Source organism: Strigops habroptila, chromosome 9 (genome assembly GCF_004027225.2).
Source record: "Strigops habroptila isolate Jane chromosome 9, bStrHab1.2.pri, whole genome shotgun sequence".
Taxonomy (NCBI): Eukaryota; Metazoa; Chordata; class Aves; order Psittaciformes; family Psittacidae; genus Strigops; species Strigops habroptila.
This window is the reverse complement of record NC_044285.2, coordinates 4034988-4058056: the sequence shown is the minus strand read 5'-3', so window position 1 is coordinate 4058056 and position 23069 is coordinate 4034988. Positions and strand designations below refer to the sequence as shown.

The 23069-nt window shown below is 42.8% G+C and overlaps 1 protein-coding gene and 1 long non-coding RNA gene across 5 annotated transcripts; one reads left to right on the top strand and one right to left on the bottom strand.

Moving 5' to 3' along the window:
• Positions 1 to 2686: 2686 nt before the first annotated feature.
• On the top strand, positions 2687 to 22869 carry SYNM (synemin). Of its 4 annotated transcripts, none has more exons than XM_030496738.1 (4): positions 2687 to 3546; positions 8970 to 9094; positions 15626 to 15699; positions 17139 to 22869. In XM_030496738.1, exons 1-4 carry the CDS (start codon positions 2761 to 2763, stop codon positions 20879 to 20881), a joined length of 4728 nt encoding a protein of 1575 aa, XP_030352598.1. In that variant the 5' UTR covers positions 2687 to 2760; the 3' UTR covers positions 20882 to 22869. The 4 variants fall into 4 exon arrangements, with proteins under 4 accessions (XP_030352598.1, XP_030352599.1, XP_030352600.1 ...); XM_030496739.1 differs by lacking the exon at positions 2687 to 3546 and adding an exon at positions 4196 to 4823; XM_030496740.1 differs by lacking the exon at positions 2687 to 3546 and adding an exon at positions 16144 to 16180 and having other exon boundaries at positions 9007 to 9094.
• Positions 10446 to 13443, bottom strand: LOC115612478. Its single transcript, XR_003993035.1, has 2 exons — positions 12160 to 13443; positions 10446 to 10660 (listed from the first exon to the last, which is right to left on the bottom strand). It is a non-coding gene; the product is annotated as an uncharacterized LOC115612478 (long non-coding RNA).
• Positions 22870 to 23069: the final 200 nt, after the last annotated feature.

Genomic DNA, 23069 nt, shown 5'->3' with positions numbered 1-23069 from the left:
ACTATTGCCTGTGTGTTACAGCTGGCTTCCTAGGGGCAGGATGTGGCCCCTGGCACCAGGGATTTACCTTGGGAAGAGGGATGCTCCATGCCATTGCTTGTCTTGGTTGTGCTGAAGGTCTGTTGCTTCACTTTCTCCCACCAGGCTCTCCTGCAGCCTTCTTTAGTGCCAGTGACAGCAAAAAGTTGTGGCTCCACCACACTTCTTCCCACTAAGAAACAGTAATCACTGTGACAGCAAAATCCTTGAGGTATTTTCCATTTTTCCAGCAATGGTGGAGTGCATGGGGTTTCTTTCCCTTCTTCTGCAAGTACAAATTAATCCATTAAAGTCTGCAGGGAGAAGGACTTGAGTGACTCTCCATTCAAGTCTCTACATAACTGCACTGGTCAGGGGATTCTCAAAGGCCTCAGAAGTCTTGGAACCCAGTTAACAAAACTTCAAGGTCTGCTGCAGAAATGGCTCACCCTAACTTTGTCCATTTCAGGTATTCCCTGTCCTAGACCACTCATTCCTTGCCCACTTGCAAGTCCAGTCCCAGGAACTAACTACAGGCAGTTTAGCAGACATCAGCATGTACAGCGTTGATGGAGAAGTACATCCACCAGCCTGGAAAGCCATCCAGCATCTAGAGGGAGGTTTATGGTGATTTTCAAGAGATAAAAGCAGAGGTTCAATGTCTACTGTGTTTTCAACGATTAAATAATAAAAAATCATTTAAAAAATATAATTTTTTGATACAGTCGCAGAAAAACATTAGTCAAATTGCTGGTAAGAAAAGACAAGCGACTGATGGAGTGACATGTGGCAGGACATCCCCAGTGAAACCCAGGAAGCTCATTTGAGCCAGTGCAGCAGAGTTGCTCTGTGCAGGATGCTGATTGTCAGGGTGCTCTTTACTCAGGGTTTTTAGTGACATCAGAGGTAGAAAAAGCCTCGTAAACCACAGGAACTTACCTCTTCCCAGAAGCATAGTGGTTTCCCCTCATGAAAGAGCAGCAGGTGTTGGAGTGTCACCGAGGGACTTGATTTTGACCACAAAGGCAAAAAAAAGCAAGTGTCTTTAGTAAATCTCAGCTTTCCAGTGGCCTCTGACAGAGCAAATCTGCCAGGGCTAAATTGGCTGACTTTTAGGCCAAAGCCAATGATTTATCTGTGTTGGTTGGGCTCAAATCCTGGAGGCTTTATTGAGATTAGAAGGAAATTCATTCAGCAGAGAGCAAAGAAGCAGCCAAGAGTGGGCCTTTGTGCCAGCAGGGAGATGTGGTGCCGTGGGTGGCTTCAGGAAGGGTGCAACAGAGCAGAGAATGCAGTGCCCAGAGCAGATTGGTGTGGTACGCCTGTGCCCTGATCCCAGTTTTGCAGGGCTTGTGCCAGATTCCAGTCCTTTTGCTGTTGGGAGCAGTCCTGAGGCATGAACACAGAGGTGGGAGCCATGCTGCCATGTAAATGAAGCAGCAAGTCATGTAATCCTTGAATGGTTTGTGTTGGAAGGGACCTTAAAGCTCACCCAGTTCCAACCCCCTGCCACGGGCAGGGACATCTTCCACTAGAGCAGGTTGCTCCAAGCCCCTGTGTCCAACCTGGCCTTGAACACTGCCAGGGATGGGGCAGCCACAGCTTCTCTGGGAAAAGTCTGTGCCAGCGCCTCAGCACCCTCACAGGGAAGAACTTCTGCCTAAGAGCTCATCTCAGTCTCCCCTCTGGCAGGTTGAAGCCATTCCCCTTGTCCTGTCTCTACAGGCCTTTGTCCAAAGCCCCTCTCCAGGTTTCTTGGAGCCCCTTTAGGCACTGGAGCTGCTCTAAGGTCTCCCCTTGAGGAGCCTTCTCTTCTCCAGGCTGCCCCAGCCCAGCTCTCTCAGCCTGGCTCCAGAGCAGAGCTGCTCCAGCCCTCTGATCAGTGCACAACTCCCAGTGCTGCAGCAGTAGGTGAAATATAAATGCGTGTGTCTGAGAGAAAGAGTGCCTGGGGAGAGGAAAAATGTTGAAATGAGTCACTCCTCATCTTTTTGTCTAATTTGGTAGATAACACAGGGTGTGATGCTGCATTGCTGAGCTGCTGTGGCAGAGCCAGTGCCAGTTAATGGAAGGACTTCTCTGGATCCAGCCCATATATGGAGCAGTACAAGACAGAGGATAACCGGGCACAGGGATGCGCTGCTGTGGGATAAACCCGGGCGGGCGGTGGGAATGCTTTTCTATGTGCAAAGACTTATGGAATCGTGGCACAAGCTGGAGGCATTTCAGTCCTTCCTCAGCTTAAAAGAGTCATTCTAAAACTGGCGTTTGACACTTTATGTGAACTGGAGCCCTGCCACGGTGACAGCAGCAGATGGAGCACGAAATACCTCACGGGGACTGGAGCTGCGGAGCGCTCTGGTGGAGGGCAGGGTGGGCCGCGGCCGGCACTGCCCCGCGCCGGGGGATGACAGGAGGGCAGGGGCTTCACCAGAGCGGGGCTGAGGCCCCCGGGCGGGCCCTGATTCCTGACCGGGGCCCCAATTCCAGAGCCGGGCTCCATTCCCCGCCCGGGGTCCCGCTCCCTCTCCAGAGCAGCGCGGCCGGGGGCGCCAGGAGCCCGGCAGGGGGCGCCGTAGGGCAGCGTCGCGGACACGGGGGCGGAGCCGTGCGCGCCGGGGGCGGGGCCTGTGTGTCCCGGGCCGTGCCGCGGCGGGAGCGGCGGCAGAGCCCCGCGGGAGCTGCGCAGCGCCGGCAGCAGCCGAGGGGCTATCGCGGGCCCGACCCCGCGTCCCGGGCAAGATGTGGCGGCGGTGGGAAGCGGGATGGGACGAGAAGAGGGAGCTGCAGGAGCTCAACTCCCGGCTGCGGGTCTTCGTGTCCCGAGTGCGGGAGTTGGAGGAGGAGAACCGCTTTCTGGCGCGGGAGCTGGCGGAGCTGCGGGAGCAGGAGCTGATCGGGCTGCGGGTGCCCGAGCAGGAGCTGGCCTGGCTGCGGATGCAGCTGGAGGAGCTGAGCCGGGCGAAGCTGGAAGCGGAGCTGGAGCGGGACGGGCTGCGGCGGGAGCTGGAGCAGTTGCAGCTGCTGGGCGCGGAGGTGCTGGCGATGCGGCGGCGCCTGGAGCCCGAGCTGGTCGGGCAGCAGCGGCTGCTGGAGCGGCTGCGGGGAGAGTGCATAGCCCTGGAGGAGCTGCTGCTGCAGCTGCAGGCCGAGCACGGGCACCTGGCGGAGCGGCAGCGGCGGGAGGCGGTGGAGATACGGGAGCTGCGGATGGACCTGGCCGCCCTGCCGCCGCCCTTGTCCGGGCTGAGCCTGGAGGAGCTGGAGGAGACCTACGAGATGCTGCTCAGCCAGAGCTGCCGGGAGACCCTGCTGCGCTACCAGGAGCAGCTCCAGGTGCTGCAAGAGCAGGAGGCGCAGCGGAGCCAGGAGAGCCTGGAGCTGCTGCGGGAGGAGAGCCGGCAGTGCCGGCAGCACCTGGAGGACCTGCACCGCCAGGGCCGGGAGCTGTGCGGGCTCCGGGAGCGGCTGGAGCAGGAGCTGCTCGCCTTGCAGGACCGCCACGGCGCCGAGGTCGAGGAGTATCAGGTGCGTGGCCCCATCGGGTCGGTCCCCGGTAGGTGTCCCCCCCGTCCCGGGCCGGTCCCGGGCCTCTCCAGCCGTGCCCGCCCCCCGGTACTTGCTTTGGCGCCGTTCTGAGAGTCCCTCCGCCCTCCCACTCGCGTTTTCCGTTCGATTCTGTCCCATCGGGAAACGCGAGCCGGATTTCCCACGACCCTGGCACTCCGATCCTGTAGATTGGCTCCCATCCCTCCTGCGGGAAGTTCCTCAACTCCCCTGAGGGCTCCCGCTGGCTCTGTGGTGGGCCAGGGCTTCCACTTTGCCTCCCGGCAACAGGATTGCCCCAGGCTGGAACAGCTTGTTGCAGCTGAGCCCTCCTCTGGCCCGTTTGAGACCCTCTGCTGCATTTGGGAAGAGCTGGGTGCGAGGGGTGGGGATCGAAGGGGAGACAGTGACCCTGAGGACACCTTCCTGGTGACAGGTGCTCCCTTCCCAACCTGCCCTCTGCCAGCACCCAAGAGCATGGAGCTGGTGTGCCAGGGCTCCTGCTGGGGTTGGCGTGAGCATGTAGGGGACAGAGCAGCCCCTGGGAGCAGATGAACCAACTCCCCGTATGGTGGGACACGAAGCTGCTGTTCCAGCCTGAGACATGGGGTTGACCTGTCCACCCTCAGAGGAGTGATCTGAATTTTCTTCCTGCTTTATACATGCTCCTGAGCCTAGAGAAAAGCTTGTGGGCCCCAGCATGGTCATGAAAACTTCTGGTTTAAATGCAGGAAGAGAAAACTTGTAGTTGTTTAAAGGCAGGAGAACTTGTTTAAAGGCAGCAGACTCGTTGCTGTGCTACAGGCAGTGAGCAGAGTGGGACGTTTTTGAAATAAAGCTTTAAACGATGTAGGTGACAGGTATCTGCTCGAGGTGGATGTTTGGTGCTGTTCAACAGAGGGGTCTAGCACCTGTAGCTGTGAATTTGCTTGCTGTCAGAATAATGTTGGGTGAACTGATCAGCAACTGCTGGCACAGCAAAATACCAGCTCATCAAACTCGGAGCGGAGAGCACGTATTAGATCATCCAGACCATGGATCAATTTCCTGAGGGCAACACTTCTTTTGTTTGTTGTTAGACCTTTTAGTAAGACTCTGCTGGAGCTGGCTGTTTGTGGGAGCCTGTGTGCCAATGCTGGCATTGTGTCCAGCAGCTGGGAAAGGGCTGGGACCTGTTGATCTGTGTGTGTCTGGGGGGTTGTGCGCTGCTAGATTGTTTGCAGGTTGCATAGTTTGCAGATGCTGTGAGTTGAGGCAGGTTAGGTGTGTAAGAAGTAATCAGAAATACTTTAACTATGTTTTTTCCCTATTTTTAACAGGACAGTTCTTCCAATCATGTATGTAAATATTTCCAAAGCTTTAGAAGATGTTACATATAAACCACTCATTAATTAAATCCATCCGTCAGTCAAAGCCAGGTGAAAATGTAAAGAATAAAAAACCTCTTCATTTTTTCCTGTTTTTTAAGGTGTCTAAGTGACATAAATACACATAAGCTACTAATATTTAAAGTTACTTTGATTTCCAGAATCTATCCTCCTTGCTGTCTCTATTTGGTTTTACCGATTTAAAATGAAAATGTCATTGACCTTCGATCATCATGGCTCAAACTGAAAACCTTTAAATATGATGTTGTTTTAATAGAAGCAATTTGTATAGCTCCTATTATATATATATATAACTCCTATAACTCCATGCTGCAAGTTTTCCTTTCAAAGCCAGTTAAAACGGGTCTGTGCAGATACCAAACTCTCTCTCACCTCAACAAGGTGTTTTTATACCAGTGTGATGTCTCTGGATCTGGTTTTATCTTTCAAGACTTCTATTCAGGAGAGCAAGTGTAGACAGAACAGCCCATTGTAGAAGTCAGATAATCACAATCAATGTGTGCCCTTGAATTGTCCTGATTCAATACTCAAAAATAGATTGATATTTTGATACCAACACAAAAAACTTGTATTTTACTCCCACAAGCATCTAGCCTGCTTTGGATTTTACAGGAACAATGGCTTCAAATCTTAGCAATACAAGAAGAAAAAAGAAGTGCTTCGATAGTCAACCTGAAAACATGTGAGCTGTCTGATCTTTGACTATATATCTAGATAGTATTTGCATTCTGGTGAAAGTCATATCATAAGGTTTATAGCTTCCAAGCAATTTCATATTTAAAACGTTTGGTTTCTGATGAGAAAGGCCTTTCCCAGTGGCCAGTCTACTGTACATGAGAAATAAAATATCTTTTGCTTACATCCAGGAAGAAAAATTACAGAATATGTAAAGCAGCTGTTTGACGTTTTGTTCTTGTGATGAAAGCTTTTTCTCCTCCCTCATTATTTCTTTGGTTGGCTACAGTATGTTTAGCATGGATTTTAAACTACTCTTTAAAGAGCATCTACTTCATGCTTATTTATTGTAAGGTGTCACACAGAAATGATAGGTATGTACAGATTTAAGTCAAGTGATTATTGTTCATTGCAGCTGCAGTGGCAATTAGATTTATTCACATTTTCCATATATCATCCAGTTGCCTTATATGTCCATCTTTGCCTCCTGCACTGTCCTTATCCTCACTAAAGCTTTCAGCAATGCTAAATAGAAATATGTATTTGGAGTTATAATTTAGCTGAAGGAGGCAAGCTGTAAATCATACATTGCTTGGAAAATTTTCACTGCCATGGGTGCTAAAGGGATGGATGCAGTAGGTCTCCTACTTCCATAATTTTAGCTGTGTGCTGTGACAGTACTTATGCAGAAACTCTGTGATTTGAGAAAGCCCTGTAGTTTTTGGATGTAAAAATGGCCATGGCTTATCCTGCTGCTTTGAAATGAGGCATATATTTTTACTAATATGGTGGGTTTAGGATCAGCTCCTGTGGCAGCGTTGTGAACTCCAGAGAAGAAAACATCTTGTCAAATGAACATGTAATATCAAGATGTCCATGCATTTTTTTTGGTACACCAGTTTCTAGCCAGCTAAGTGCAGTGTCAGTTCCTCCCCTGCTCAGCCACTGAGTGAGCTATGGGATCAGTAAATAGTACCAGATGTAAAGGGCTGGAGCCTGGAATACTCTCATTATTCCTTGAGTAGGTGCAGCTTGGACAACCCAAGTAAATTCTTTTCCTCCTACTGCCCTTCTAAAATTTCCCACTGCTGCCTGGAAAGGAATATCTAAAGAGTGAGAAAATCACTTCTATTCAGTTACTTAGTTCTAGCAGGACATTGCAGGCATTTGGGGGGGCATGGGATTGATGTGGTTGAGAAACAAATCTTTCCAAGAAAGTCCTGTGTGAAGCAAACACAGCGGCAACAATGCAGGTTACCTTTGGCAAAATGGAAGTTTGTCACTTTGCAGAGTCCCAGACTTTGCTGAAGTGGTTTATATACTTTTGGGCACGCTTGGAAACGGAACTTCAGACCAATTGTCCCTTGCATTGTGTTTAAGCATGAGTGGGGCTGGAGGGCTGGATAACTGGCTGCCTGCCATCTAGTCTATACAATGTCTGCTCCTGTTGGAATGAATTCCTTTGGAACTATTATACAGCTGGCTGAGTTCCATAGCCCCTTATTGTAATCATTAATTTTTGGATCCCAAGTGCTCTCCAAATCCAGTGGGTAGAATCTAGGTGGCTTTTCAAACCCCGACTACAGAACTTGGGGGTGAGGGACTCTTATCACCTTTTAGGGGTTGGTCCCACAGAGACCCAGTCTTCCTTGTCTGTTGCTCCTTTTGCTCACTCCTCTGGCTCTCTCAACACCCTGTCCATTCTTGCTCGAGAGCCTTTTCCTTTTAAAAGAAGGGCCTGGCACTTTTCTTCCCTTCTCATCTTGGGATTTTCCATTGTGTCAGTTCTTGAACGGGATTGTTGCCTTAGAGCTGCTAAAGGTCAGTGGTTCTGCTTGCTGCTGTGCATAACTGTACAGGAGGTTACCTCCACTACAGTCTGGATGAGGCTGCTGGGTGGCTGATGGTGTTTTTTCAGATGTGTAGATATGATTTCTTCTGCCATAAAAAAGGTAGTTTTAAGTACATTGAGAAATACAAGAAAGGTTTGTTACATCAAAGAAAACACCGGTATAATCAGGATAATTTAATAACAGCTGTAATTGCAAATGAAGAAATAGATTAACGTGAGTTATATAGAGAGATATACCCACATGTATTGGAAGATACAGCCTCCAGAACAAAGTGTTACCTACAGTGTGTCAGTTAGCATCAACCTGCTGACTGAGGATTGATCTGGGTTAGTGGATTCTATCCACAGTGAGGAAACTATTAAGAACCCCAGTGAACAGCTAATACCAATACTTTTAGTCCTGAGCCTGTACTGAAAAAGCTCCTCTCAATTACCAGGGGAGGGCTTATTTTCTGGAAGGTGGCAATTTGCTGTTGTGGGAGGTAACACCAGTGATTAAAGCACTTGCTTTCTGCAGTGCTTCAAGAGCATGAAAGTCACTTGTCTTGGTCTAAATCAAATCTTAATGTTCTGTTGCATAAGTCTCCATTGCTTTTTCTGCTGTGTACAGTTATTTTGTATTTAGTATTTCAGAGTATGTTCAAATTTAGACCATTTTGGACTTCAGTGTTTTTCTGCTCATCAGTCCCCTTCTGAATTTCCAAAACTGGTTAAGGAAAGGTGGGCCTGCCTTACCTGCTATCTCATCAGTGCTGCTGCTCTGAAGTAATTTGTGGGTGTCATATAAACTGTGCTCCTCCCATAGATAAACACACCTGTGAAGGTAAAAAGTTGTATTTAATTATCAAGGTGAAGATGAGCAATCCCTTGTATATCTTCTGAGTAGCTGTTAGGACAAAGCTGGGTGGACTACGGAGCAGATGTCCAGATATTGCTCCAAGGAGCCACTGGAGGTTCATCCTTCACCTTCTAGGCACTATGAATATCTCCAGATGCTAGAATCCAAAACCACATTTAGACCTACATGTCTATGGAACTGACAACACCAGTAGAGAGAAATAGGCCAGTTTCCCATCGCAAAGCAATAGCTGAAATTCCTGATCTCAAGTATGCTTTAAGCATGAACATCTATGCTCTTAAAATGACAAAAGGAGTGACATTAAAGTCAGATTTATAAAGGAATGTATTTTCCTTGCTGTGTATACTTGATAATTTTTGTACAGGGCATCTGAATAGGTTTTACTGAAATATGTAACTACCTTAGTAAGGCATAAAATGAAATCGTAGCATAAAATTCTGCTTCAGTAACCATGTATTTCAGATTGTACATGGGGAGGTCTTTGCTGATGAGTTCTGGGTTTTGAAGTGATGGAAGATAGTGATTTCTTGTTCTCTCAGGTTATTTTTTTAAATAAAAGGTTTGTTATTAGGCATTCAAGTATACAGATTTCTATGCTACTTCAAGACTAAAAATCAATATTTCTGTTTAGAGGATAATTGATGCCCTTGAAGAGGAAAAGCAGTTCCTGACCATGTCAATCACAGATTATCTGAAGGATTATCAAGAACTACTGCAGGTGAAAACAGGCCTCATCCTTGAAATTGAAACCTACAGGTAAGAATTTCGGTCTCACTAAATCATCTAATCAGAGGATGACTTAAATCGCTCTTTATAGGTACAGGAGCCCCATTCACCCTCTTTCCAGCATTTAAAGTACAGCTGCTCTTAGAGTCTGAGATCAAGACTCCTTGTTAAATAGAGTGAATGGGCCCTTAATATCGGTTTTTAGCTTGCTGTTGGCTTGTTGTGTGACATCGGTCACTATACTGTTCTGTGCTTGACTGTGCTGTCTGTGAAAGGAAGATAACACCCCTTCAGAAGGCTGTTAATACATGTGACGTTGTCTGAGATCTCTGGGAAAACTGTGAGAATAGTAAAACACCATTATTCATTAGTAATACTGATAAGAATTGCCAGTGGGCAGAGGTGACTGGAATTTGATCATTCGAGCAAAATTATCTCTGTTAGTAATTCCTTCTATTCCTCTGTTCCCAGAACAACATGTTAGAGGAGCCAAAATATATAGCCTAACAAATGCAGTGATATGTAAGAAACCTTCTTAGTCCTGGTTAAGTTGCTATCAAATTGATGTGAATTGTTGAGGCAATATTTGATTACAAGCTGAGGAGCCAGTATCCCTATGTTGCAACCAACAAAACATGAGGTAGCATAATTGCCAGCTGTCAACTTACATGACACATTTAATTGTTTAAATATGTTGATTAGTGTCCACCTAATTTAGTTGTAGCTGCATAACTGAAAATGAGAAGCTTGAAAGAGTAGATTCTGAGTAGCTTGGTTACAGACTAATGAGAAAAGGATGTCTGTAGTCTGTCAAAGAGAAGCAATGGTCTGTTCAAGATGCCTTGAGTGTTGTGTGCTATGAGGTACAGGCCAAGGCTGGCCTCTGGATGACAAGAAATCACAAGCAGTACGTGGGACAAGTAATTTGCAGTCAATTGGTGAGCAACAGTACCTGGATGTTTGTTGGTGGAGTGAGATCCCTGTGATCCTTAGAAAGCCAGTAGTATCTGGAGCATTATTAGAAGAGAAACTGTGGAAACAGTAGCCAGTTATGATCCTTATTGGTGTGTGTTAATTCTGTTAACTTTGCTAAAACATACGATTCTTTTAATCCTAGCTCTGATGTTGACTTTTACTGTTGTCACTTAAACTTTCTCCCTCAGTTTATTCATCTACAAACTGGGATTAGCACTTTGACAATAACAGCATTATCAGGATTGTTTCGATGATTAGTATTCATCCAGAAGTAGGCATGATAATGCCCAGTTATTTAGTTGTTTGGACACTCTCTTAGTTAATAAGTGAACCATCATCAGTGCTTCTGCTCTGTAAAACCTTGTAAGCCCATTAAATTCTGGAACTTTTCCACAGGTCCTATCACCAATTATCTGAGCATTATTGGTTTGTCTAAGGATTCCCTGCCCTCATTAATGAAAGGAGAATGAACAATCCAGCATCACCTGCAGCATGTGTTTGCTGTCCAGTTAAGAAGCTCCTTAACCTGCAGGGTTTCTTCAGCTGATTGTAGTGAACGCCACTTGTATCACTGATGGTGTTGGCAAAGCAGACTTCAGTGGACAAATGAGCATCTATCTACTGAAAAAGATGAAAACAGAGAAATGAGTCTTGCTAAGATCAGAAAACATGCTATCTAATGCCTGCAAACAAAATGATTTTGAAATACCAGAAGCTAAAAAGGGATTGTTTCAATTTGTGTTTTTACATTTATGGAGTTTTGTCTCCTCTCTTCTTCTTACTCTCCCTTAAGAAAATAGTGCCTTCCCTACTGTATGCCTTCATCAGCACTGCTGTGGAGGGAGCCAGTATGGAACCAGTTAGAAAGCTGTCTAGCAAGAGAATTCCAGACTGCTCACCTACGTACTTTTTCACATCCTGTTCCTCTCCCAGGTCTTTTTATCTGTGGTAACCAGGGCATGCGAAGCCAGGTCCAGTTTGTTTTCATGAAGGATGCTGGCATATACCCTTGCTTATGCATATTGGAAACAAAAGGCACCTATTCACACTTAGTTCAACATCCAGAACTTGCCATTGAGACATTTCCATGAAAGCCTTGGCACTACTTTTTCTCCTGGCATTATAGGTTAAAGGTGTGGTATCTGATCTACTTCTTGGAGCTTTCTGTGTACCTCCCACCCTGTATTTTCTCTGTTTGTTACAGATCCTATTTTAAAGCCAGTTCTTTCCATTAGTCAACATTGCTCCTGGACTGGCAAGAGGGATCATTGTTGCAAGGAACACCCTTCCCCAAAGACCACGTGTACTTCCTTTCTGAGTCTGCTCACCCTTCCTGCTCTGGGAGCTGAGGCTCGCTCAGGAAATGATATATATGTGTTAGGTGGCTTTATGAAGTTATACCTCCTGGGAATCTTCATTCCCAGTCCTTTATCACCAGTGTTGAAGTAAACATTCATGAAGTGACTTGCAGTTTTGTTCTGTGTTCTTGGAACCCAGCAAAACTGCAACTACTTAGGCTATTCTGAAGTTTTATTTCCGGAGGCAAGTGGTGAATGAATCATTGTGCAAGACTCTTACTTCTAAAAGGAGATAGAAAAATCTGCCTCAGATCATAATAACTATCAAGCCTTTCTCCTCAGCTATCTGAAGCTTCTTCAAATAGCAGAGGCTGCCCAGAGCTTCTGCTATAGGTTAAGTAGTTTTTCTGCCCTCTCTAAAATATGTTGTCGGAGGGTAAAGATTTTACTTTGAACCCCTAGTGCCATGCCGAGGTTCTGTTCTAGGTTGCCACCCTGCGTTTTGAAGCAGGGGAGGCTGCAAAGCTTTTTGTTTGTTTTGTCTTTTTGTCCTGGTCATTGTCAGGATCTCTCAATACACTTGCCAGGCATACCCTGCAATCCTTCTTCAGTTGGTTTACAACTTATACATTCAATATGTCCCATTCCTGTATTTGTTTTATTTTGAGAACATTCTGAGTTTTCTCAGAGGGAATTTAACGTGCAGTCAGTTACCTGCTGTTCTTCACACAGTCCTTGTGCTCCCATCTTGAGATGGAAAAAAGATGTGGAGTGGTCTTGGCCTCTAAAAATTCCACTTCTTGGAATTTTGTACCTTCTTACCAAATACCCAGGATAGAGAGGATGCATTTTTATGACCTGCTGGCTAACAGTCCCCACCTGAGATTTTAGGTTTCTGTAGTTGAAACAAAGTCATTGCTGTTGTGAATGACCATGATAACATTTGCACTGCATCCTTATAACTTCTCTCTCCCCACCCCAACCAGTTTATCTCATCCACCTGCTTTCATGGACTGGTTATTTCTGTTGTCATCCAGCACACTGCGGGGCTTCAGCCTGGCGAGCACGTCGCTGCTAACTTTAGATAAATGACGTTAATGATAAGATGAGCTAAAGGTGCAGTTGGAATTGGCAACACTTACACACATTGTGTTAACGCTTAGTTTATGTCATTTGGGATCCAATTTCCAGGAAGTAGCTGATGTGGTTATTTTCTAGAAGTGCTGCTTGGAGGAATGTTTTTTTTTTGTTACCACTGTGAATTCTTAAGGGTTCACAGAGTTGAGAGTAACACCCTGTTCTTCAGGCAGTTTAAGGTTAAAAGCAGTCCTCATCACAAAGAGATTATAATTTAAATGGTTAGTATTAGAAAAGGATGTAAAGGAACAGAGAAGCAAAATTACTTGTGTGAACTGAAGCTATGGTCAAGCTGAGGAAGATAACTGGAGTTTGCTAGCTTCCAAGGCAGTGCTCAGTACATGAGTTTATTAAGCCAAAGTCAGTTTAACATTTTCTTGCTTATCTGATAAGCTTGAGGGCATACATATTTACACTGATTTACTGTCTGATTTTATAGAGGTTTCATGGAGCTTTGCCTTTCATTTTCAAGTGCAGTGTATTTTCAGTAGTAATATTTCAGATCCAGCTTTTCTGTGTGCTGTTGGCCTTTGCCATATACAGTTACCTCTTGGAGCTTATTTTTAGTGACTTCATACGTTGCTGCAGCAACTGAACAACTGTTGTTTTAATAGCAGCCAGAAATCCTTAGTCAAACTACCCACATTCCTGGTTTCCTTCGTCATGGTTAACACTTTCATTACCAGCACCTTGATATGTTTTGCAGTGTCACCAGCAGCTTCTCTAGAGGGTCTCTATTGGAGCTGTTAGTTTGGCACTCAGTAGCTTCATCAGATCAGGTGTTTGGTCTTGGAAACATTGTCTGTATGTGGTGAAGTCATCTAATTCCTATAAAGCCTCTCTTCATACGGAGGAAGATAAATTGCTCTTACTTTGGTTTTTTTGACTAACAAAATAGAAGTAAAGGTGTCCATCTGACCCTGTTTTAAAGGGGAAAATGACCTGTAAATATTCTAACCTGGCTTTTCTTCTGAATCCAGGCAAACCCATGATTGCAAGAAAACCTCACTAATAATATTCTGCTGATGTAGTATTATCCTACTGACTCTAGAGGCAGTCAAAAACCAAGAGGCATTAAATGTCCAAAGTGATCAGCCATGTGAAGTGTGAAACCTACAGATGACATTTCAAGTGCCTGCTTTGTTAATTTTGGCAGAAATGCCCAGCAAATGTGTTTATACCACAATCCTAAATTGCTTTCAACTCCTCCACCCTAGGGAGTCGGAAGCCTTGGCTATCATAATCCTCCAGCTTTACTCATGACAACTTTCATGCTGCAGCTGTATGTTATCAGTGCAGAACATCTGGCACTTCCAAAACTGGAAATGATGAAATGGGTATCTCACTTGTTGAAGTGAATATGAAAACACCAAAGTTACTGTACTGATTATAGCGTTCCGTTGTGTATTGAAAGAGCCTGCCATAGAATTTCTAGACTGTTGCACAGGAATGCTGCAGTTGAGCACTCTTCTTGGGGGGGAATAATGTAGCTTGAGGCCCTGCGAAAGCATACAGACAGCACGAGGAAAGGAAAGTACACAAAGACTTCCAGAGACATTATCAGGAATTCTGGGGCTCAGTCTTATGGAGAACCATCTCTAAACTTGTAGGACTGAATAAGCTCACCCTAATATTTACTTTTTGTATTTGGTATATGGAAGAAGCCAACAATTTTGTTTAGGTTTTTTAGAGCAGTTGAGTAATTCTAGACAATGCTCTTAGTCTTTTTCCCTCCCAAGAGGACAGAAGTATGCTGTGTGCCTGTTGGAATATTCTTCATGCAGAGCAATTACTCCTGAAAATATTTTGCCCCTCAGTTGTGCTAAGTTCTGTGGGAAATGTACATCTGGAGTTTTTTCCACCACTGCAGAAAGGAGAACATATAGGGTAGTAACCTTATTCAGGAATAGAATAAGCCTGTGGCTGCTGTCAGATGGGTGTTGAGGGAGTGTGGTCCTTGTACATGCATGCTGTATCAGGAACAGGGTTTGGCATAAAGGAAGGATAGCCAGTGTTCTCTACCAATCAGCTGGGTACCATGTCTCAAGAACAGCTAATGTGTATCACCGGCATAGAAAAGGCAACTCAAAGAGTCTCCGTTCTGTGTGTCAGCACACCAAGGATAGTAGTAGACAAAATGATGAAGCACATTATTAACAGTTGTTGCCTGCTTCTGCTGTTTGCTTGTAGCAATATAATTTCCAGAAGGTAAAGGTAAGCAAACTGGTGTCCTGTCCATTTCTGAGCAATTGCTGCCGAGCTACCATGATGTCTTGGCTGGTCAACAAGAGGAAGCCTTGAGTGCAGTAATCCTGTGGAAGTGCTGGCTTCCTGCAACTAGAAAAACTATTACGGAGTCATTGCAAAAAGGATGAATGGAAGGCTGAGGAACAGACGGGAAAACCAAGCAGTGTCTGTCACAAAGGATTTTCCTAGTCCTTTGTGGTAAAATATGTTTCTGATTTCTGATTGAATAGGAACTAAGAATAGTTATTTTAATACTGTAAGTTGTTTCCTCCAGCACTAGCCAGTGTTTGACAGTAGAAGTAATACTCTCCTTCAGTTTTCATTCGAAAAGGATAAACTTACAAATCCTGGATGTAACAGTTCCCTCATACATCACACTGCAGGGACACCTTTGGCACTGTATTACCAGCAGGAATGCTGCTCACTATTTGCTTGGAAATATTTTTTTCAATTTTGCCTTCTCTTTATAAACCATCTCCATGTGTTTCTCTGAGAAAGCTTTACAGAGTATCTGTCAGTTTTCTCATTTGTTTTCTCCTAGCTCTGTTATAAGATCATCATTCTGGAAAAATTTGCTAGCTTGTATGATTCCATAGAGGAAATCAGTGGATCTTTCCATGTCAGGAAGCAGTTTATTGGCTAATGTGGAAGATTTGATCAAAAACTGTATTGTGTCTGCTGCTGCCAGATTATTGCATTGTCTCACGAACTGTACTCTGCAAACTATAAGTCTGGAAGATGCTGAGGATTTCTCATTCCCAGTAGCAAAAACATGGGGTGTGAAAAAGTACTCAGGATCTGACCCAACTGCAGGATAATTGTTTCAGTTTCTAAGACTTACAAATGTTAAATGTGATTATTCTTCCCAGCATTTTAATGGAATGCCTTTTTGTGTGTTTTGCAGAGCATTGTTAGAAGGGGAGAGCAACCAGTGGATTATTACGTGGAGAGAGCAGTATGGAGGGAAATTGCCTCAAGGTAAAAAATGAATATTATAAAATGAATATTGAATTAAATATAACTACGAACTATTGTGTTAGAGTATTCCTGAAGAATACTTTTTCTGAGTGCATTGCAAAGTGAATATTGAATTGGTTTTGAGTGTTAATATTTTAAATCAACACAGTGCTGTTCTATATGAGATAATTCATAAAATCCTGACTCAAGTGGAGAAGGGAAGTAGGGAATGATGTTTCATAGCTCTAATAGCGCAAGAACTTTTGGATGCCCATAGGCCTTGAGAGAGCTTTGAAGTATAAAGCAAGATGTATTTTACAAAACATGTAGTTAAAACCATGGAATTCATCATCAGGAGGCACATGAGGGTTAAAAAGCGTAGGTGGGTATAAAAAGAAATTTTAGCAGAGTAATGAAAGAACAATCCAAGACTTACTAAACATAAAGATACCGTTTCTGTCTTAGGAGCTGCAAATCTCTGGAGGCTGTGAGAGTATACCAGGGAAGTATCTCTATTTACTTGCCCTGTTCTTCCACACTTCCCTATGTATCTACTTCTGGTCACTGTACACAGGATACTAGATAAGATGGACCTTCGATCTGACTGCTATGGCCACTGTTATTAGAAACAGAATTAGTCTCAATAATACTCCTGAGTTTATCAATGTGTGGTTTTAAAATCATTGGACCATCATGGACAGTAGTCCCAGAAGAGATTTGAAGGCTGTGCCTGTAGTAGTGAATTAAACAGAGTAGGGCCTAGGCTGAAATGCTCACATAGAATTACTCATGCTGTTAAATTGTTAGCACTGTCCCTGGCACAGTTTTGGTCTGGATTAGCCAGTACTTTTGCAGACAGAGCTCAGGCACATTCAGTGGTTACCACAGAGTAGGAAACAGTACCAAAAATCAGAGGAGATGTGGCTGGCTTCTTAGGATTTGGAGATTTGAGTTGCGTGGTTCTGTCTGGTCTTAGAGTCCACCAGTGATTCCTGGTGCATGTTATTGAATTGTATAGATATAGGCTAAAAGGGTCTTTATTTCTTTCCCTAGTTGTACTTTGTTGTGGCTGTCAAGGTTTGTAGTTGTGTTTTCAATTTCTAGTGTATGTGGTGGCAGATATGCTGTTAATTCTCAGTAGGAACTGAGAAACTTCAGGCCACTTTGGCTAATGAAACAAAAAACCAAGCCTAGGATATGAGCATAATTTATTTACTGATTGTAATTATGTCTACAGACACGAAAGTGACCTATTTTAATAAGAATGAACAACCAGATGATGGGAAAATAAAGACTGTGAGATCACAGTGCAATCTCGAGTTCAAGAAAACACAGATATTTAAATGCATGATTTCTTTCAAAAATGTAGTATAAAATGTCTCAGTTCATGCCCTCTGTTCTATGTTATTTTAGATACAAGCCATTATTTTAATGTTTGGTTACTTATGCTCTTTTTGCAGATATTATAAACACTTCCTATAACTACACTGATATTTACTCTACTTATCAAGAAAAGAATAGAAATAAAGCTCCACCAGCTCTCAGGATCACTGATACAAGACACTGGATGCCAGTGACAAATACCAGCAGTTCTGCACGTTATTCAGCTCAGTCAACACAGTCTGGATCACAGACAACAGCTAGTGGAAGAGGTTTTGGAAGAGATGTACTTGGTTCAGTATATCGCCCTTCAACAACTGTTAGAAAGGATGAAAGGATTGTAACAGACCACAAAGAATTAAGAACATTTACTCCAGCTTACAGTAGCTGGAAAACCACTGAAATGCAGCATAAGACAATTCCTGACAGAAAGAAAATAGAAGTTACAACTTCATCCACAGCATCTTTTTCAAAATCAGCACATGCTGAAAGATCAGACAAGGACCACAAGCCTGACACAAAGCCCGGGACTACTGAAAATATAAGAACGAAACCAAGCTTCACTAGATTCCCAATGTATGAGCTGGATACCAATTATAAGCCATCTAAATATGAAGAAACCATAACTGAAACTTGGACCACACTAAAAGGAAAGAGAGGAAGCAGCAAAGCAGCTGAAGATAAATCTCTGCTGAAAGAAAAAGATAAGCCAGAGAAACAAACAAAGGAGGAGGAAAAGAAAACAGATGAGAAATCCTTTAAAGAAGAAGGAAGTGTTGATTTTGGAAGGAAAACTGAGCAGAAAACATATATCCGTGAGGAAGTCATTAACCAGAAGCTAACAGGGAGTGATATTTCTAATGCAAGAACTTCGAAAAGTGAATCAACCAAAAAAGATATAAATGCAGCCTCGGAATCAAGAAGCAAAGGAGTCATTGAGATACCTATCACTCTTGAAAAGCCTGCTCCTGACAAAGAATCTCTCAGTGATAAAGAAATAAGATTAAAAGGTATTAAAACTTCCATAGGAAGAGAAACAGAAGAGCATGTAACTAAGCCTGCTGAAATTCACCAAGTGAGGATTTCAGAAGCAGAATCCAGCCTGAAAGATGAAGAGCAAATGAGTGACAGAAGTCATAAAATGGGTTCTCTGTCAACTGAAAACATAGCAGAGAATATTGTTGCTGACATTCTTAAAAGTTTTACACAGTCGTCTAGTTCACAAGTATCTACAGACACAAAAGTGACCTATTTTAATAAGAAAGAAGAACCAGATGATGGGAAAATAAAGACTGAGATCACAGTGCAATCTCAAGTTCAAGAAAACATAGATATTTCTGGTGAAGCTGATGTAGGAGGTCTATCAAACCAGGATGTCAGAAGAGTGGTTCGAGAGGGTGTTGAGGGAACTCCTTCCAAAGAGGAGATAGAAGATATAGTACATCATGGCCTGAAAGGCAATGAGGGCAGAAAGAATGTGTCTGTTAATGTTGAGATTGTAGAAGAGCCAGTAGATTATGCCACTGATGAAAGAGCTGATTTTTCAACACCTTTTGAAGTAGAGGAAGTTGAAGATACATTCCCTGAGAGAGAGAGGCGTTACGGTGAGGAGGAACAAAGCGTAACGTTCACATATGAAGATGTTAAAAAGAAGAAACCACGCCATGAGAGTTTCACTCATGTGGAAGAAGTAACTGAGGAAGATGACTCACCTATTGAACAAAAATATTTTGTGTCTGTTCCTGATGATCATCCCATTATTAATGAAAAAGACGATGACTCAGTATATGGGCAAATACATATAGAAGAAGAATCAACTATTAAATATTCTTGGCAAGATGAATTTTTACAAGGCACACAAAGTAAGAGAGAGGAAGGTGTAAGCTCTCCAGAAGAAACATATCAAGTGGTAGGGGAGGAAGCAAGTGCCCATATTTTAAAAGAGCATCCCGAAGCTGAAACTTCCCATGTTGAATCCATGGTTATTGAAAAAGAAATTAAAATTCCCCATGAATTTCAGACTTCAATAAAAGGGCTTTTATCAAAGGAAACAAAGGACCCTAAACATCAATTGAAGGAAGCTTTGGAGCAGTTAGAGGACAGTCTCCCAGACAGTGTGAAAGAGGAGTTGTCTGCATTAACTAAAGAAAGCCAAGCTGACTCCAGTAGCTTAGAATTTGATATCAAAAAAATCGATCAAAAGGAGGATGCTGGTGTGGTGACTATTGTTGCTGAAGTCAATCTGTCGCAGACCCTTCATACTGATGAATTTGATGTAGGTCAGCTTGATGAAGTAATTGCAAGTGAGAAGGAGAAGGCAACACTGCATTCCCTGAGAAAAGAGAGCTCAGAGAGAGTTGTTGATGGTGGAAGCAATATAGAAGTAGATGGTGACAAATACACTCCTTTGGCTGATCAAGAAATCTATAACTCCTCCACAGTGAGGAGGACTGGTAGCACAGGGTATCGTACCACTGAAAAAGTTATTTATGACGGTTCGGTTTTTGAAGCTTCAGATTTTGGAGAAGTCTCTCACTCGCCACAATCAACTGATGAGACCAAAACCACAAGGCATATTAAGATTGGTCCAGCGGAAGTTCAGAGATTCGAGCAGATCGTGTATGAAGGGCCTGGTGCTGAAATGCTGGAGCTCAGTGCTTCAGAAGATGTTGTTCAGACAGAAGGATCGTCAGAGTTTAGCCGATCTGTGAAGCATTTTAAGCTGGGTCCTAAAGAAATCCAAACCACAGAAGAAGTCATTTATTCAGGCCCTATTTCTACTACAGAAGAAATCATTTATACAGGCCCTATTTCTACAACTGTGGAAGAGGTTGATTCTGGAAATCTTTCCCAGTTTTCAACAGACTTCAACAGGTCCACAAGACATGTCACAATAGGATCAAGGCAAGTAACTGAAGAAGTCTCTTTTGAAGGGCCTGTTTCAGACTCTCTGGAGCTCAACAGCTCAGGTAACTTTTCTCAGACAGAAGGGTCTGTGGATTCCAGCAAATCAATAATGCATTTCAGATTAGGTCCAAAAGAGAGTCATACTGAGCAAGTTATCTTTGAAGGACCAATCTCCGGTAAAGTGGAAGTCAGCGACACCAGAGGCTTCTCGCAGACAGAAAGTTCAGTCAGACATATTCAGTTGGGTCCCCAAGAGTTCATGACAGCTGAAAAAATCATCTACCATGGGCCCGTCTCTGAGCACACAGAAATCAGTGAACTGGAAGACCATTCAGGAGGCTCAGTAAAGCATTATAGAGTAGGTCAAGTGGGAGTTAAAACCACTGAACGAATCATCTATCAAGGCTCCCTTTCTGAAACTCCAAAGGTCATTTACGAAGAAGGCCATATTTCAGAGAATGAAGCAAGCTCAGATACCAACAGATCTTACAGGCATGTTAAAATAACTCCTGTAGAAACTCACACTGAGGAAATAATCTTTGCAAGACCTACTTCTGAAACAATGGAAGACCTTTCGCAAACAGAAGAGTCATCTGAGAGCAGTAGGTCTGTAAAGCATATTAAAGTAGGATCCAAGGAAACATCTTATACTTTTCAAATGGATGTTTCCAATATGGGTGGAATATCTATCATAAAAAGTGGAGACCAGCAAGGAACAATGCTCGTATCCAATAACCAAGACCCTTCTGTTAGTCAGTCACAGATGGTAGAGAACGAAAATAATGAGTTTGATAAAACTGTGCAGTTGCAAAGAATGGTAGACCAAAGGTCAGTTATTTCTGATGAAAAGAAAATCGCTCTTCTCTATCTGGACCATGAGGAGGAAGATGATGATAATGATGGACAGTGGTTCTGAAAGGACTCTTTGATGAAGTCTACTTGGTAATTTGTTTATACATTTTTTATTATCCGTTTTCTTTTAAAAAGAGAAAGGGATGGGAAAACAGTCAAATTATTCAGATTATTGACAGTGGACTTAAGTATTGAATCTAAGCCTCTACCTATTCAGCACACTTTTTATTTTTGGGAGAAATCATCTTATTAGTATGTTTTCCTCAGAGACCCGTGTCCAATAATTTCAGATGTTTACACCCATAGAGAGAGGAATTTGCTACTGGGGAATTCAAAGGATTATATTTTGTGTTTGTTTTTATAGGAGGTCAACTAATAAGTGTGTACTTGAATAGGACTTTTAAATTTGACAAAACAAATACTGTATTAAGTAACCTGGTTACTAAAATATTCAGCGATTCTATTTAAATCTCAAGCTACTAACCACAAATATAACAGAATGTAACACTAATAAGCTGGTAGGTAGCTGATTTTCAGTTCTGTTTCTGTCTACTTACATGCAATACCTAATGAAAACATTTAAAGATACAGTTATTACAGCTATAAAAATTAAATAGGATTCTGTAGGATCAAACTAAGCATAGCAAGAATTGACAAAAATATATTTGTATAACTAGAATGCAGTGCAAAAAAGAGAACATTGAAGCAAGAATTCCTCACAGTATTCCTTGTGAGAAATAGTGATTTTTATGGTTAGAAAGTAGTACATTTTAGTATCTTTTAAAAGGAAAACAAATTATAAAAATAGGCTGGATAGTATATCCACTGAAGTAACTTCAGTTGCTATGGACATGAATAAAATCAATTTATTTTACAGTATATGGGTTACCTTGATACTAGGTATTGCTAAAGGTAAGCGTGAAACCAAGCATTACATAATGCCTAATTTCTTAACACAATGAAATTAACTGATATGTGTTCTGTTCATGTAAAAAGAACTTGAAAACTTGTAAAAATGGCATTGATGACACTTAGGATCATTGTGTGTCAAGTCCTTTCCACACAATCCTTTCTTTGTTTACAAATGAGAAGATGCCCTTTTCAATTGCTAGCCTTGCAAACCCAACCTGAGATTGGAATTTTCCTTTTTCTCTTCTTACTTTTTCTGGTGGTAACATTTGCTTCAGGGCAAAGTTTCTACTTAAATAATTTGAAAATAAGCTAATTTCAGGTGGATTGCACATTGGTTAAATGAAGGACATAATTTAACTTTACAATTGTAATTCAGTGACTTCAAAGTCCAGATCAGAAACCAGCACCACTAACTGTACTAAACTGTGCAGTGCTAGCAGAAGCAAAAATAGCAGCCAAAATATTTTTGTTACTGGGGTAAGAAGATACCAGACTGGACACAGAGGAGAAACAGGATCCACAAATGAGAAGCTGCTATTTTTACATGCACATACACACACGCACATTCACTTGCTCACCCTCTTACACCTTCTCTGCAGAGCAGAAGCACACCTGTATCCGGATGGCTGTGTTGTGCCAGGCCGGTGGTTGCTGACTCAGATTAGGGTTTTTTTCCTGTGGTTATGTAGGAGTAGTTTTGTGTGTGCTAATCCATATTAGAATCCAGTTAAGCTATCTTAGTCTGCCATGTCTAGTCACTTTTCAGATTCCTTACTATTAACAGAAGCTAGATTTTTCAAAACTGACTGCTGCTTTATAATATGAATGTAAATGCAAAGCTGAAGAGAAGCTCCATGCTGACTAACATATCATGCTGTTTCAGATATGGGACAGTTTAATTGTTGTGTGCCTTAGTTACTATGTTTGAAACGGTACAAAACTATTCATGTTCCGAAGATTAACTCATAAGGTTTTTCTATGCTGCAAACTTTTCTGGCTGTTTTCCTTATTTTGTTTGTGTGAGTACCAGTGTACTCAGGATTGGATGTTTTTCGATCATGTGCTATGAAATCATTTGTTGAAATTGGAAATGTAACTAACAGCTGGAAAATGAACAGGAAACTGAGTTGTGTAGAAGCACTAAAGGCATGTATGCTGAGCTTAGTGATACTCTTCAGTGTGGAATGGATACTATTAATTTAAAATTATTCATATGTGCTCAAAAAAATTTTGTGCTTCCATTTATAAATAGGGTGTTGTTAATTGTAATATTTCTAATATCACCCTATACTTTTGTTTCCTTAGCTGACCCTATGATTTTAAAGATGGTCACATCTCTC